Here is a 14100-nt window from a genome sequence, read left to right on the forward strand (position 1 = left end):
CCCGCCGCGCCCGCCCCGCCGCACGTAGCTCTGACGCCTGCCCTGTTCGGTCCGCCTGCCGTGGACAGACAGACCCCCGGCTCTGGAAGCCGAGACAAACGGACGTGGAGTAGCGCGGGTGGGTGCGGAGCACAGCGCCGCGCGTGGCGTTAGCCGACAGGTGCACGGGCGGGAGAGCTGCGGGGCGGGACAGCCCTCCCCGTGGAGGGCTGGCACGGGCTCCCCCCGACCTGCGAGGAACCCACCCGCCACGCGGCGAGCACGGAGGCGGGGGCCCAGACACCCGCAAGTTCGGGGCGGGGCTCGGGAGGGCCGCAGGGGGCGGAAGCCCGAGCTCGCGCTGTGGAAATGAACCGAGTCCGCGGCGCACGGAGCCTCTCGGATTTCTGCGCCAATGCCGTGTTCGCGGCGGCGAAGGGTCTCGGGGACGTCTGCGGGTGCCCACGGGGGCGGGGCAGGCGCCGGCAGCGCCAGGCAAGGGGGCGAAGCTGACCGCCCAGGCTCTAATCGGATCAGACCTAATCCGTCCACAGCCAAAGCGCAGACCTCGCACAGCCAGGCCCTCCACAAGGCAGCCCAGGGGCGGGGGGCAAGACCCTTCTGAGACTACGTCTACTCCCGCCTTTCTTCTCGTCTCCTCGGGGTAGCCTGGGCAGCACCCTTTAATCCTGGCCCCTTCCTCCCAGGATCCATCACCACCACCCTCCCAACACACATGTGTCCCAGACCAGCAAACTCAAGGTCCTGGGCTGACCCAAGGAGCCAAGATCGCAGCCGAGGGACGCGCGGGCTCCAAGAGCGGTGTTAGACTAGTGTGCGGGCTCACCGAAGCTCGGTGTTCAGCCAGGGACCCCTCATCCCCAGATACATGCTTGGTGGGGAGTTGTGGCCTAGTCCTGGTAGCTTATCCCAAAGCAACCACCCACCTCCTGGTGTGTTATTGACCCAATGACATTCGGGGTCACCACCTTAGATGTGACACCCATGGTATTTCTGTCTCTAGGGAGCCACATAGGTAACCAAGTTGGAGAATCTATCTCCTCACGTTCTAGTGCATGTCTCTGGATGGCATTCCCTTGGTTCAAAGTGGGTTCCTTTCACAGACAGTCCTGTGACAGGAGCCTCTTAGGCAGGCTGGTGTTCCCTGCCCTCCAAGTCTGCCTGGAAAACGGGCTCAGAAAGCTTGGTTCCATTACCTGTCCCTTCTGCGAAGCCTTCCCAGCCTCCCGGTGATATCGTCTGTCTACAGCAATTCCCCACTGGACTATGGAGCACACTGAGTGCACAGGACCAGGCGCTGGGAGGTTCCGGAAGGGCGGCAGAAGCAAACATGCACCAGTGACAACCAGATACTCCCACCACGGAACATGGTCTGGAGCTTCCTGCAAAGGGGCTGACTTTGTGAGGTTCTTTCCATGGCTTCATGCTGCCTCTGGGGACAGTAAATACCGGTTTGGAATAGTCTTCTCCGAACAGAGGGCCAGGCTGGGCTTTGCACTTGCTGGCTGGCCACAGAGGCACTAACGCACCCTCCAACCCCATCTCTGCTTCCCTTTTCTGTGGCTTACCTCTGTATTTTCTTTTTTGGCCTATGTACAAGTCTGTGTTCCTCTACTTGGGTCTGACTCTTGGGTGGTGGTTGTGAGAGTGGAGACGTGCCTACCTCCTCCTTCCCCAGGCGGGTCTGTCCGGGAATGAGGCCTCACCAATGGGGCCTTGACAGCTGGGGCATGAGGACCACTCCCGTGTTTTTCACTAGGAAGTTCTGAATGGGACCCTTCTCCCATTTCTCTGTTAAAACTCCAGCTACTCCAGTTTCTCATTTTAATATATTTTATTGAATATTTAAATATATTCTTTTAAGTTCAATTAAAAAAAAACAATTTTTAGGTAGGTTCCATGCCCAATGCGGGGTCTGCACTCACCACCCTGAGATCAAGTCACATGCCCCACCCTCTCAGCTGGCCAGGTTGGCTTCAATTTAATTTTTGAATTATAATACACACATTGTATAAAATAAAATATGAAATGTCGCCTTCCTCAATGACCTCCTTCCCTAATTTGGGGACAAATTCTTTTAACCACTTTCTTCATTTGGGATCCTAAACCAATGGTTTGCCATTCACGTTCATTCTGATTCCCCCTAGACCTCCGAACGGAGCACGGCACACCAGGTTTGGAGACGCCTCGAGATGAATGGAGAAGCTCATCAGGCAATGGAGTGTGACAGGTAAAGCAGGATACAGCATCAGCTCTGCGTGACCTTGGGAGTCAGTAACGCATCTCTTTTATGAGATGGTGGTAGGCACAGTGTCCAGGGATTGCATTACTTTTTCTGGGCACAGGGGTTAGGGTGGGCTAAATAAGAGAACTAAGACATAGGAACTACAGAGTCGAAGAAAGGGAGATTAACCCCGGTCTAGAGCCCACACCCATGTCCCCACATCCAAGTCTTGTGCATTTGGGCATCAAGGATGCTTTTGTGAGGCAATGGCTTCCACATGCCTCTGAGGTTCCTATTGGGTTTGGCAACCTGCCTCCAACACCAAGGCAGGCACAAGGCCCATTTCCATGGCTACAGCCTGCCTCCTTGGGCACAGAAAGCCTCTAGATTAACTAGGGGCTGCTGTCCAGGGCAGGAGCTGCTTCAGTTGCCATGGTTGGGGCATACTTCATTCTGAACAGGAAGCTGCGTGGCTCCAGGCTTTAAGTCCTTAGTAGTAACTAGTAACATTTCTGTGAGTTTTTAGTCTTCCTAGTACTCTGATTTGTCAAATCTCGTAACCATTTTGCACATTTGCAAACTGACACTGAGATCATGCTAATGATGTGGTAAGGCCAGGATTTGAGCCAAGATCTTGATTTCAAACCTTTTCATCCTTGCTTCTTAATTTCAAGAGGAATCAGGATGCAGAGGTCAGGCCTCACTTGGCAGAATGGAAGCCTAGCCTCTCTCCCCAACCCCTGCACCTACACCTAGGCATTTAAGAGTCAATGCTATGATTTCTTACAGGGTACAAGATGGCAATAGTCCCAACTCATGTCCCAGGTCAGTCAGAAAGGGCCACCTAATGTGGCCTCTCCCTTGTCAGGAGAGATCAGAACTACAACACAGTCAGCTCTGACCATTTTTGGTGATGGGCTGCTACTGGACCTTCTTGCAGCATTACTGGGAGGAAGGGGAGAGCCAAGAGTCAGGGGCCTAGTCATGTGCGCTGACAAGCCCCTGCTCGCTGTAAGAACTCTGGATTCTCAGTTGCACAAGTACTCTCCTAGAAAGGCCTGTCCCAACCTGGAAGTGGTCATCTTGTCCAGGCAATGGTCTCTGCTGCAAGATTGGAGAAGCCCTTGAATTTCATTCCCCCAAAGCCAAGTCAGCTGGGAGAGAGCTACACAGCATAAGTCAACACAGCCTCAGACATGCAGCAGCTAGGCTGGTCTGCAGAAGTCCTGCTGTCTCAACCAGCGACCTCACCAGGTGATTCTCAGGAAACCCATAGGTACTACACAACAAGCAGACTGGAACAAGGAATGCCAGTCCATTTGGATGACTATGGGAAATCCTAAATGTCAGGGCCAAACCACCCGTTGAAATCAGCCTGTGCAAAGAAGCTATTACCTTCCAGTGGCACTGCTGCTTGCTAACTCCCTCTGGGACCATCTGGCTGTGAGGGCACCTGAGGTGGTAGGTTGCCACAGGAGAGAGTGGGAGGGATTTTCTTTCCAGTCTAAGTTGTCTAAAGGTGTTGGTCACTGTACTGTGTGAAGGCACTGCTATTCTGTAGAAGTCTGCAAAGGCTGTACCCTAAGGGTCTGCAGTGGTAAGGTGGCCATTAGCAGTCACCGGACGGTTCTTTGTGGGCTTGGAAGGGCCTGGAAGGACAGCAAGGTCTGGGGACAGAAGGGAATGAAGTTGGCCCCAGTTCTCCAAGACAAGCCAGGAGCAGGAAGAGGGGATCAGACAAGTCTCTCTCCCCTTAGGGTTCAACGGATTGGAAAGGGCTGGGGGGCTCGGAGAGAACTGGCTCTAATTGCTTCGAGAACCTCTGGTTAAGTTGATTCACAGGACTCTCCCCTTTTGGTCACTACTGTTTAGCTCGGTTTTAAATTCAGGGTCAAAGGTGCTTCCTAAGAAGAGAGGAGGCGGGCCTAAAAACAAGCCACCAGGAAATGAAGTCCAGGGGAGCCGTTTACAAGGACATCCAACACTGAGGGTCCTGGGCTTCCATCCCATCCTGCAAGGTGACTTCCTTAGATGGAGACCACCCATTCACAGGGGAGCAAGGAGCTTTCACCTTGTTCCCAATAAGTCCTCCTTCAAGGAACCAACTGGAGTGCAGCTATGCTCCAGGAGCAGCAGAAGAGAAAGCAGGGGCTTTACACTAATGGCCACAGGCAGAGAGGTTTACAGAAGGAAATCTCAGGGCTGGCATTGTGTATCCAGACAAAGGGTGCTTGGATTATTCAGATGAGGTCTTCCTGGAATGAGGGGGAACCCTCAGGTTACTGCACCCAGCAGGACAGAAATCATGTAAGCACACCCAATCCACAGACCATTTACGTTATCCCCCAGAAAGCTCTTGATTACGCTATTTTTCTTCATGACTACTTAGCACTATCTAAAATCATCCTATTTCTTATTAATTTATGGTCTTGTATCCCTCACCCCCCACCCCACAAGAATCTAAGTGGCCTGGAGTGCAGGAGCCTTGCCTACCTTATTCATGACTATGACTTCACTGCATGCAGGGTCCAGTGCCTGGCACGTACGAGGCCCTCAAATGTTTCCCAGATGAATGGAACTCACAGAATCAACTCTAAGGAACCACAGAGATCTTGTTCTACCTCACAACCTTCCTAACTAGTGGTTCCCCAAGGGTGGTCCCTTGCACAGGTACATCAGGACCCCCTAGAAATCTGTTAAAAACACAGTATTTCAGGGGCGCCTGGGTTACTCAGTTGGTTAAGCAAACAACTCTTGATTTTGGCTCAGGTTATGATCGCAGGGTGGTGAGATCGAGCCCCGCATGGGGTTCTGTGCTGAGTATGGAGTCTACTTAAGATTCTCTCCTTCTTCTTCTGCCCCCCACTCTCTAAAGAACAGAACAAAACATGGTGTTTTAGAACTCCAGACCTGCTCCATCAGTTTTGAGGGTGGGGCTGAGCAGCCTGTCTCTGAACAATGCTTTGGGTGATCCTGATCTGTACTGAGATTGGAACACTGCTGTCCTTAACCACATTTGGGGGAACCACTCCACAGTAAGGATCCCAGGAACCTGTGAGAGACTGATGGATTACACATGTCCTGTTACACTTTCTAAAGAGCTCACCCTCAAGTTTATAAACCAGTCTTCGGTTAGTCTGGGTCAGGGCTTACCCTCCTTTGTCACCCTTGGGGAGTACAGAACTCTGGGAGACCCCACCGGTCCTAGAACCCTGTGCTAGAGGTGAGTCCAAACAGATCCGGCAGCAAAGCACAACCTGGCCGGCAGAGCTCCCTGAGAAGCCGGGCGCTAACTGCTCGCCGCAGAAGCCCCCGCTTTTGCTTCACTGGGTTCATAAATGTAGCTCGAAGGCAATGGCCTTTTCCTGTTTTCTGCACAGGGTTTGTACCTGTGGATGCTCAAAGGCTGTCCTCAAAAGTACATCAAGGTGCACGGAGCCAACTGCCCTCAAGGTCTGCCTCCAGCTGGGGGCTCTCTAAACAGCATCCCGACAAACATGCTCTAGCTTGCCAAACAAAACTATTCATTCCCCTGGAGGTGCCGGGCTTTTGGCCACACCCCTTTCTTCACTTTGACCACAGAAGCAGTGGGCGAGGCACATTTAACTGTATGCTCCTTAAGCATCATCCAGGTGCTCGGTCAGGAAGCCCCACATCCCTGAACTCACTGCGGATCAGGACCAGGTGGGGCTGAATCTTTAGACTCTTCATAGGACATATGAAGAGACTGGTGTGTGAATGCAGAGAATGGGACTAGAATCCAGAAATGTTCTATTTATTCACTAAAAAAAAGAGGGAGATGAGGTCTTCTTGATCAATTTCCTCCAATCTCCCAAAACTCCCTCCCTTCATTTTTCCAAAATAACAACACACTGAGAAACACGTTTGTACAAAAACCACGTATTATTCCTCCCCCCCTCACAAAATTGGGTAGCTGTATTACAGGAACGAAACCAGATCAAAGACATGAAAAGAAAAGTCACCGCTTATAGTGAAATATAACAGTGTTAAGAATTCAGGTATTTTGTAGAATTGTTACCGGCATAGTAAAAGTATTTCCACCTGGATCTTGTAAATTTGAAAGCGATCACATTAAAGACCTGAGGTTAACAAGGGACCACAGTATGAACCAGAATTCCATTTTCCTTCTAAGACCCCAGTGGAAAAAGTAAGTATTTGGAATGAGTTTCCTTTGGGAAAGACTGGTGGGAATTAGGGAACACCCTGGCCATTGTCAAAAGGCACTGGGATCTTTCTGGAGGCAAATGCATTGGAACTTAACTCCAGCAGGAACAAGCTCATTTCCACTCCAAGAGTCCAGAACAAACACACAAAAGGAACAAGGTCTCCTTGGTTCCAGTACTCGGATGGTGACCAGGGCCACCTGGTTAGAGGCAACACCTGAGGGTTTGAAAGGCAAATCTTAATTGTGGTTTTATTTATTTTTTTTGCTTTCTGATACTAAGGAAGAAAGTTCTGAGGTGTTTTATAAACACCTCCCTACACCCTCTCGTACGTAAAGCTTTACAGAATATATAGAAAAAGATATCCAAAAGGTGTTCCACTTTGCTTTCTAAACAATGAAACTGCCACTTGAGAATGTGACATGAAGAGGCCAGGCGCTTTGGAAATCAAGATCCACCAAACATACCCTGCCCCCACCCATGGAAGGATAGAGGGGAGGAAAGAAGGACAAGAAGAGAAAACCAAGAACTCTCAAGTAATTCATCAGCAGGGGTCAAAATGGGCACGACTTAAGGCATTTCTGTGGCTCCGCCTCTGGAACGGCATTCTGATGGTTCAGTCCGAGAACCCCAACCCCAAAGCATGATGCTCTGATGGCCAACTGCGTGCCCTGGGACCCCCAGCTTCTCCCTGACAACTCTGCGACAGTTGGAATGCGAGATCTCACCAAGGGAAGTGAGGAGGGACAAGAGCCCTTGATCCTGCCCCACTTCTCCAATCCAGCCCCAAACCTGAAGTACCGCTTCACTGAGCCCCACTCACCCTGGACTGCAAGAGGTAGTTTGGGGACTTGAACCCCCAGCCATCCTAACCAAGTTCCATGAGCTAAAATGTTTAGCACTATCTACTTACTTTTTTTTTCTTTTCCTTTTTGAAGGTTTTTTTTTTTTTTTTTCTTTTTTTAAAGAGGGGAAAAAAAGAATGAGTACAAAGCAGTGACTAGTAGACTAGACTCAGTGGAGAGTCATCGCCCTAGACTCCTCAAACGCTCCTGGCTCGTCTAGGGAATGAAGGAACGCCTCCCCAAATCCCACCCCTAATCCAACAAATCATCTGCATAGAAAGCCAGAACCGGTGGGCCCAGGGAAGGAGTGTGGGTCTGCTGTACTGCTGGGCGCTCCCCTACCAGGTACTAAAGGGGCCACGCAGCGGGGAGGTCCCTACGGTCCAAGAATAAAATCAGTGGGGTCCCGCCCCGTCCCCATCTCTTTGAATTCTGGTGCATCTATGTGAGGCAAAAGTCTCAGGAAACTTCACCATCAGCACCAATCTTAGCTCAGATTAGCAGAAATAAGGTCACTTATAATGCCTTTAGGTTCGTCCCCTCTGGCTATTCCCTCTGCCCATCACCATTTTTTTTTGGTTCCTATGAACTTAGGATGCTCTCATTTAAAGCAATGACAAAAGGAAAAAAAAAAAAAACAATGATTATAAAGCATTAGCCATGTAAGCATCAAAACCAAACACTGCAGGAGAGCACTGAGACAACAGACATAAACTTCTCATGTTGACAGGACCTGCAGAGAAAGGGTCAGTACACCCCAGAGCAGGACAGGGGGACACAGGCTACCATGAGGATGACCAGGACACACTGGCCCCACAGGCTTCCCTTCGCGTGCTGGCGGAGGACCTGACACAGGAGGTGTCCGAGCATGGAGAGGGCCGGCAAGGGGGATGGGGAAATATGGGATGCGTGCTTGGGGCTGTGAGAAGAAAAATCCTAAAAGAAACCCAAGGAAGCCGAGGAACACAAGTCTCGTCATCCCCCCTGCAGCTGCTGGCGCCGGGCATGGACACTGCCTGCCTCTTCCAGACTAGGGGGCGGCGGAGGCTGGTGGGCCTGGAGCAGGAGGCGGAGGGACTCCGTCCGTGGGCGGTGGTGGCGGTGGTGGTGGCGGCTGCGGCGGCGGTGGGGCATCTGCAAACACATCCAAGAGGGACTCGTCATTGCTGGAAACACAAGGGCTGGGGAAAGAGCCCCTTCCAAGAAAAATGACATAGGAAGTGATTTTCGTTATGCAGGCAATCAACGTGGCCTTCGAGGTGCTGGTGCCACTGCAGGCCGGGCAGGTCAGGTCCCCACCGAACACCCAAGTCTCGGCTAGTGTGCTGAGGTGTCTGCATCTGTCCCAACCTCCTCCGCGGCCCAGCCCTTCCAAGAATCACTCCAGACCTTTGCAGAACTTAATTATAGTTTGATTTTATTGCATTTTAATGGTTCTCTCTGCTAATTTTAACTTCTTCAGTTAAATGATAAAGCTCCTTCCTGGACAAGTTCTGTGTCTTCTTTTCTTTCTCTCTCAGTGCCTGGCCTAGGTGGGCACAAAACAGATTATCAATAACTTCTTGCTGATTAAGTGTCTCCACCAGGGCCAGAGAGCTTCACTCGAGGCAGCTGCTGACAAGCTGGACAGTCCTGGGAGGCCCCACAGCTCCTGAACTGCAGTCCTTGGGTTTTTGGCCAAAACTAGGTCAGGTCCTGAAGGGAACAATTAGTATGAGTGTCTGGGGCTCTTTCCTATTTCGACTTTAGCTGCTTAGCGTACAAAGGAACCCTAGAGATTATTTAATCCAGGGTTTTTTAAACCTCTTGATTTGGTCAGAAATGAAAACATATGAAACAAATAATTCAAGTACAGCCTTGCTTACCAGTCAGTTCACCCAACCTTCCCCCCGCCGCGCCCCCGCCCCAGGAGATTTCCACCAAACTGCTAAAGCTCTTCAAAGCATTTTGAAGGCCACTGATCTTTCCAGTGGAGGAAACTAAGATCTGAAGAGGGGAACCACCTTACCCAATGAGGCCTGCCTGGGACCCTAGAGCCAAGTCAGCAGCTCAGAATCCCAGAAACACTCATCTGTGGCGGGAAGTGGGGGGAGCACCTGAAACCCTCCACATTCTCAAGATGATCCCTTGAGGGCCCTTCAGGATGAAATTCTGGCCAGTGTAAAGACCAAGGATATCGTATCTGTAACTAAATGGCAAACTGGTCAGCTGTCGTGGCAGACCGGCCCTGTAAGGCAGCGAGGTGCAGTGTTTTCTTGCCAAGGAAAAGAAGTATCCGCTACGCTGCAATCGGTGACCAAGGACCCAAGGGAGAGGGTTTTCTACTGTCACGATCTTCATATGTGGCCACACTGCTGTCTTTCTTCCACGCACCTACTCGGTCCTAGCCCCTAGGGGTCCAGAAACATGCCTCTGTGTAGCCTGCCTCCTGGCCCTGGGCAGTCTTCCTGAGCATTACAGTACACTCAAAGCACTTCAGAGTCTCAGGTAACCTGCAAATCTTATAGACTACTCTCTACTCACTTATTTCTTGTTTTCCCAACTAAGGCTCCTGAGACCAGGAATTCTTGAGTCCTAGCTCTCTGTACTGTGAATAGGAGCTAATTCCTTGGCACATACATGAACTGGTAAATGAATCAGGATCACAGATGTGGCTGGGGCACCTGGCCACCACTGGCTGTATTTTGGGATCATTCTGAGATTGACAGGAGTAAAGGACAGGGCAGAGCTTCTGAAGCAACCCTCTGGAGGCCAGGATTGGGGGAGACCAGGATCTACTGGAGAAAAGCCCTGGCTTCATACACATGCCAGACATTGCCCAGCAGGACCTGTGCCTTCTCCACAGAGCCTGCTAGGACCTCCTAGTCCTTCTCAACATAGCCCCTCAATACTCCTTCTTGAGTCTAAGCCGCTACTAGCAATATCCCAGAGGAGCTACAAAAGACTTGTGATTTCTGCCTTAAACTGGTTCTTATTTTTCTTTACACCCTCTACATTTGAACCCCATATCCATAAAAGGCTCCTGTAGGAAAACCACCAGCAATTCAACACGTCTAACAAGATTCGAGCTAGAGAAGCTTAAAGATGAGTGGGTGAGGAATGTCTTTCCAGCACAGACCGGAAAGGTCTTTCCCCACCTTTTCCCACAGACCTCAGGGTCAAGAGTACAGGCCACAAAGGCTGTGGCGCACAAGGCCAAATGACTGTAAGCATCTGCACTCATCACCTGTGTACCGGATCATCAGGGGTGCTGAAGAGCACGGGCCACACACCGATCTTCTGGAACCCACTGTCACAGGCTGCACTGTCCATAGACCTGCTAAACTATAGATAATCTAGAGAATAAAGCCTTCGTCCCTTGCCTCCAGCCCACCCAGAGACCCCACTATGGTGATGAAGTAGTAGTATCATGCTACTTACACATGCCATTAGGTGCCGTGAGGGGTACCCGGGGTCCTAAGATGTTTCCTGGCATTGGAGGCATACCAGGAGGGGCTGGGCCACTCCCAGGGGGGTGGATGTTGGCTGCAACGGTGGGGATCATACGGCCCGGCATGGGCTGCCCAGGGATCATGGAACCTGGACCTGGTATCTGACCTGTGGAAGGAGATTTAAAGTATGAAGGTAAGTGTACCAGGGAGAAAGGGATCAAAGCAATGCACAGGACTGCTAAACACAAAAACCTAAGCCTCCGAAGCTCTGAAGTACCAACAGAGCAATAATCTGTAATAATCTCTATGTCTAGATTTCTGTTTTTTGGGAGGAGCAAGGATAATGGGGCAGTCTATGGAGCGAATGGCCACTCTAAATCCTGGTACAGGCAGGTAGCTGTGAGATGCAATTACAGGAAAAGCACCCTACAAGAAAACATTCGTTTTGGTTAGTGGGTGGACAGTGGCTTGTCCTACATCTTCCTGACGACACAAAACACCAAGCACAGGCCACAGGGGATGGAGAGGACTTTTACTGCACGTCAGCATGCAGTCCAGTCAAGACTGAGCTTCACACAGGGGCTTCGTGGGAGGGTATGTGTGAAAGGATATTGGTCACAACTGTGAAATCAACATTATAAAGGGATTGTGATTGGAAGTTCCAAGTCCTGTTCACGAAAACGCCTCTCCTTCTAGCCCCCACCATGAAGCACTGTGGTCGGGGGGGTAGTGGGGTGGGGGGGGGAGCTGGGGGGTGCACAGCAAGAAAAACAGACAACCCCTTCACCTATTGGTTTGAAATTGACGAGAGGAGACACCAGACACAGGAATAGTAAAACACCTCCTGTCTGCAGTTTCATGCTGAGCCTTCAGGACGTTTGGCGAACTTTTTCTGTAGACCCAGACAGTAAATATTTGGACCTTGCAGATCATATGGTCTCTGTCACAGCTATTCAACTTTTATCACTGTAGCATGAAGGCAGTCAGAGATGACATACACGTGTCACAGATAACAAATTTGTGAGACTGTGTCCCAATAAATCTTTATTTATGGACTCTGAAATGTGAATTTTGTATAATTCTCAGGAGATAGAAACACTCTCCTTTTGAGTTTCCCCCAACCATTTAAACTGTAAAAACCATTCTTGGCCTGCAGTCCATACAAAAACAGGAGGTGGGCCAGAGCTGGCCCACAGGTTGTAGTTTGCCAACCCTGCTTTAAACTCAGTGATTTGGCTGCTGGGCTTGGTTTTAAAGAGCTACAAACAAAGGAGAATAGTTCAATGGGCACAGACCACGGTGGAAGTGCATGCCTCTCTCTCTCGGCACATGATACTCTCTATGGAATAAGGAAAGAGAATCTATGGTGCTTTGTTTTGTTTTGAAATCTAGGGACTTCAGCATGTCTGTAAGGTCAGTTGTATAAAACTAAATACAGGTTTCTAGGCAGTTCCAAGACAGGTGGAAGTCAGAATGCTTGAGGTCCAGGCTTGTATATTTGGGAGATGGGACTGATAGCTCCCGATCAGTTACAATGTAGACAGCAGTACTGGAGATAACCTGCTGGGAGTTCTTGGTTACCGTCTAGAAAAAGGCCTGTCTTAAGAAAGACACACACAGTTTCAAGTCTCACACCATCTATTTCTAGTGTCTGTTCCCTGACCCAGGGACAGGAGGAGGCCCTCACTACTGGGGTGTCAGTGAAGAGCACTCCAGAGGTTCAAGAGTCAGGGGAAGAGGTGGTCGTCTATCTTTGAGGGAATAATCTTTAGAAAGCAAAATAAATCCTTACGTCTCAGAATAAAAAAGACAGCAAGTTGGGGGCTCTCAGGCCCAGCTTTCTGCGCTCTATAATGCAATCATGCAAGAGCCCGCCAGAGGAGTCCCCCAGGTCCATCCACTGGAGGAAAGCTTCATCAAACTGCTTCAGAGAGGGCAAGGGTAGGCGCTGCACTCACTGTGGGGCTAACACGGCCACCCATTCTTACACCAACTGACCATCAAAGTCAAAGCTGTTGGGTGCATGGGCCACGGCGCTAGGCCACATGCAGGCAGAGATGGAGAGCCTATCAATCTAGGGAGGGACATGGAAATTAAAGCACTACTACCAAATATGGTGCATGGCATACATTCCACAGATGTGCAGCGTGGAAGGCACATCTGGGGAAAACCACGAAAGGAGCAGGCCAAAACCCTGAAACCGTCCAGCCAACTGAGACATACCTGTGAATGACTCGGGTTTTGGATGACGTGCAAAGGAGTGAAGGGGGGGATTAGAGACAGGACAACAGCAGACTATTCTAAGCACAAGGCCCAGCTGGAGTTATGCCATCAAGAAACAATACAAGTGTCACCCCCGCTGTTCCCAAGAGCTACCACTCACCGGCAGCACCTTCACACTTGCCACTCCCTGAGGTATGTGCATCACCTCATTAGCCACTGCTGGCACTGCCTGAGGAACAACTGGCTCAAAAAGGTGTGTTTAAAAAAAAAAAAAAAAGTGCTCAAGTAAGAGTCACGTGACCCACGGTCTGTCTGACAGGACTCACAGCAAAGGGGCTTGTGGGGACGAGCCCTGCATGCAGAATGGGGCCAGGATTGGTGACAGGTTTTGAAGGGAGTGTAAGGCTGACGGCCTGTGTGACAGCTTTGAGAACAGAGGAGCTCCAGCAGAGGAGCTGGAGACTAGAGGCGAAGAAGAGAGCTTTTCAAGAGAAGCAGGGACTGCGTGAGGGCAGGCTGAGCAGACAATGGCAGGAGCTAAGGGGTGAGAGGCAGCACCCACAGGCAGCCTGGGAATGGGTGAGAGAGCAAGGAAGAGGGCAAGCGTGCAGCGGGAAGGAGAGAGAATTCAACGGGCGAAGCGCAGTGGGGACGAAGTAGGGAGGACCGGCAAGGACTCCTGCTCTGGCAACGGGAGACACGGGACAGGCCACCCACAGTGAGAGGAGCGCGCTGAGGCGGGCTGCAGGGGAGGTACGCAAATCCCGAAGGCTCATGTGGGCAGTGGCCCATGGAGCCATTCCCTGCCACCGCTCAAGAGGCTCCTGAGTCCCTAAGTCTCTAAGAGTGATTCTCTAAAGGCATTCTGGTGGTGTAATAGGGAAGAGAGCAGATACTTTCGTTGCTGGAGACACGAGGCCCACTTTTAAGCCTGGAGCTCTTATCTCCCAAATGGAGATAAAAAGAACTTTTCATGGACTCGTGGCCAATGGAAACCATGAGCTAGACCAGCCAATACAGCCTGTGCATCAGTGGGTACCAGCCACCTCTTTCTTCCAAGTTCAGTCTGGATAAGAGGCCTTGAGCAAGTGAGGAAAAATATGTTGCCAGCCCTTCTCAGCTCTCTCCAGAAAACTGAAGAGAGTAAGGCACGCCTTTACCAAAAAAGGCCAGAATGACTACTGGTGGATGGA

The 14100-nt window shown here is 50.8% G+C and overlaps 1 protein-coding gene across 3 annotated transcripts in view; it reads right to left on the reverse strand.

Annotated features, from left to right (window-relative positions):
- Positions 1–7953: 7953 nt before the first annotated feature.
- Positions 7954–14100, reverse strand: part of SMARCC1 (SWI/SNF related, matrix associated, actin dependent regulator of chromatin subfamily c member 1) — a 170292-nt gene continuing 164145 nt past the window's right edge. For 2 of the 3 annotated variants that reach the window (XM_032867902.1, XM_032867901.1), the window contains exons 27-28: positions 10674–10850; positions 7954–8387 (exon numbers count right to left, since the gene is read on the reverse strand). In XM_032867902.1, the coding sequence (XP_032723793.1) occupies positions 8284–8387; positions 10674–10850 (281 nt within the window). In that variant the 3' untranslated portion in view covers positions 7954–8283. Of the gene's footprint in view, positions 8388–8653; positions 8949–10673; positions 10851–14100 lie in introns of those variants that run through there. The other variant, XM_032867903.1, reaches the window with a different exon arrangement.

The sequence above is a fragment of the Lontra canadensis genome, unplaced genomic scaffold (assembly GCF_010015895.1).
Source record: "Lontra canadensis isolate GAN:19392208 unplaced genomic scaffold, GSC_riverotter_1.0 scaffold35, whole genome shotgun sequence".
Classification (NCBI taxonomy): domain Eukaryota; kingdom Metazoa; phylum Chordata; class Mammalia; order Carnivora; family Mustelidae; genus Lontra; species Lontra canadensis.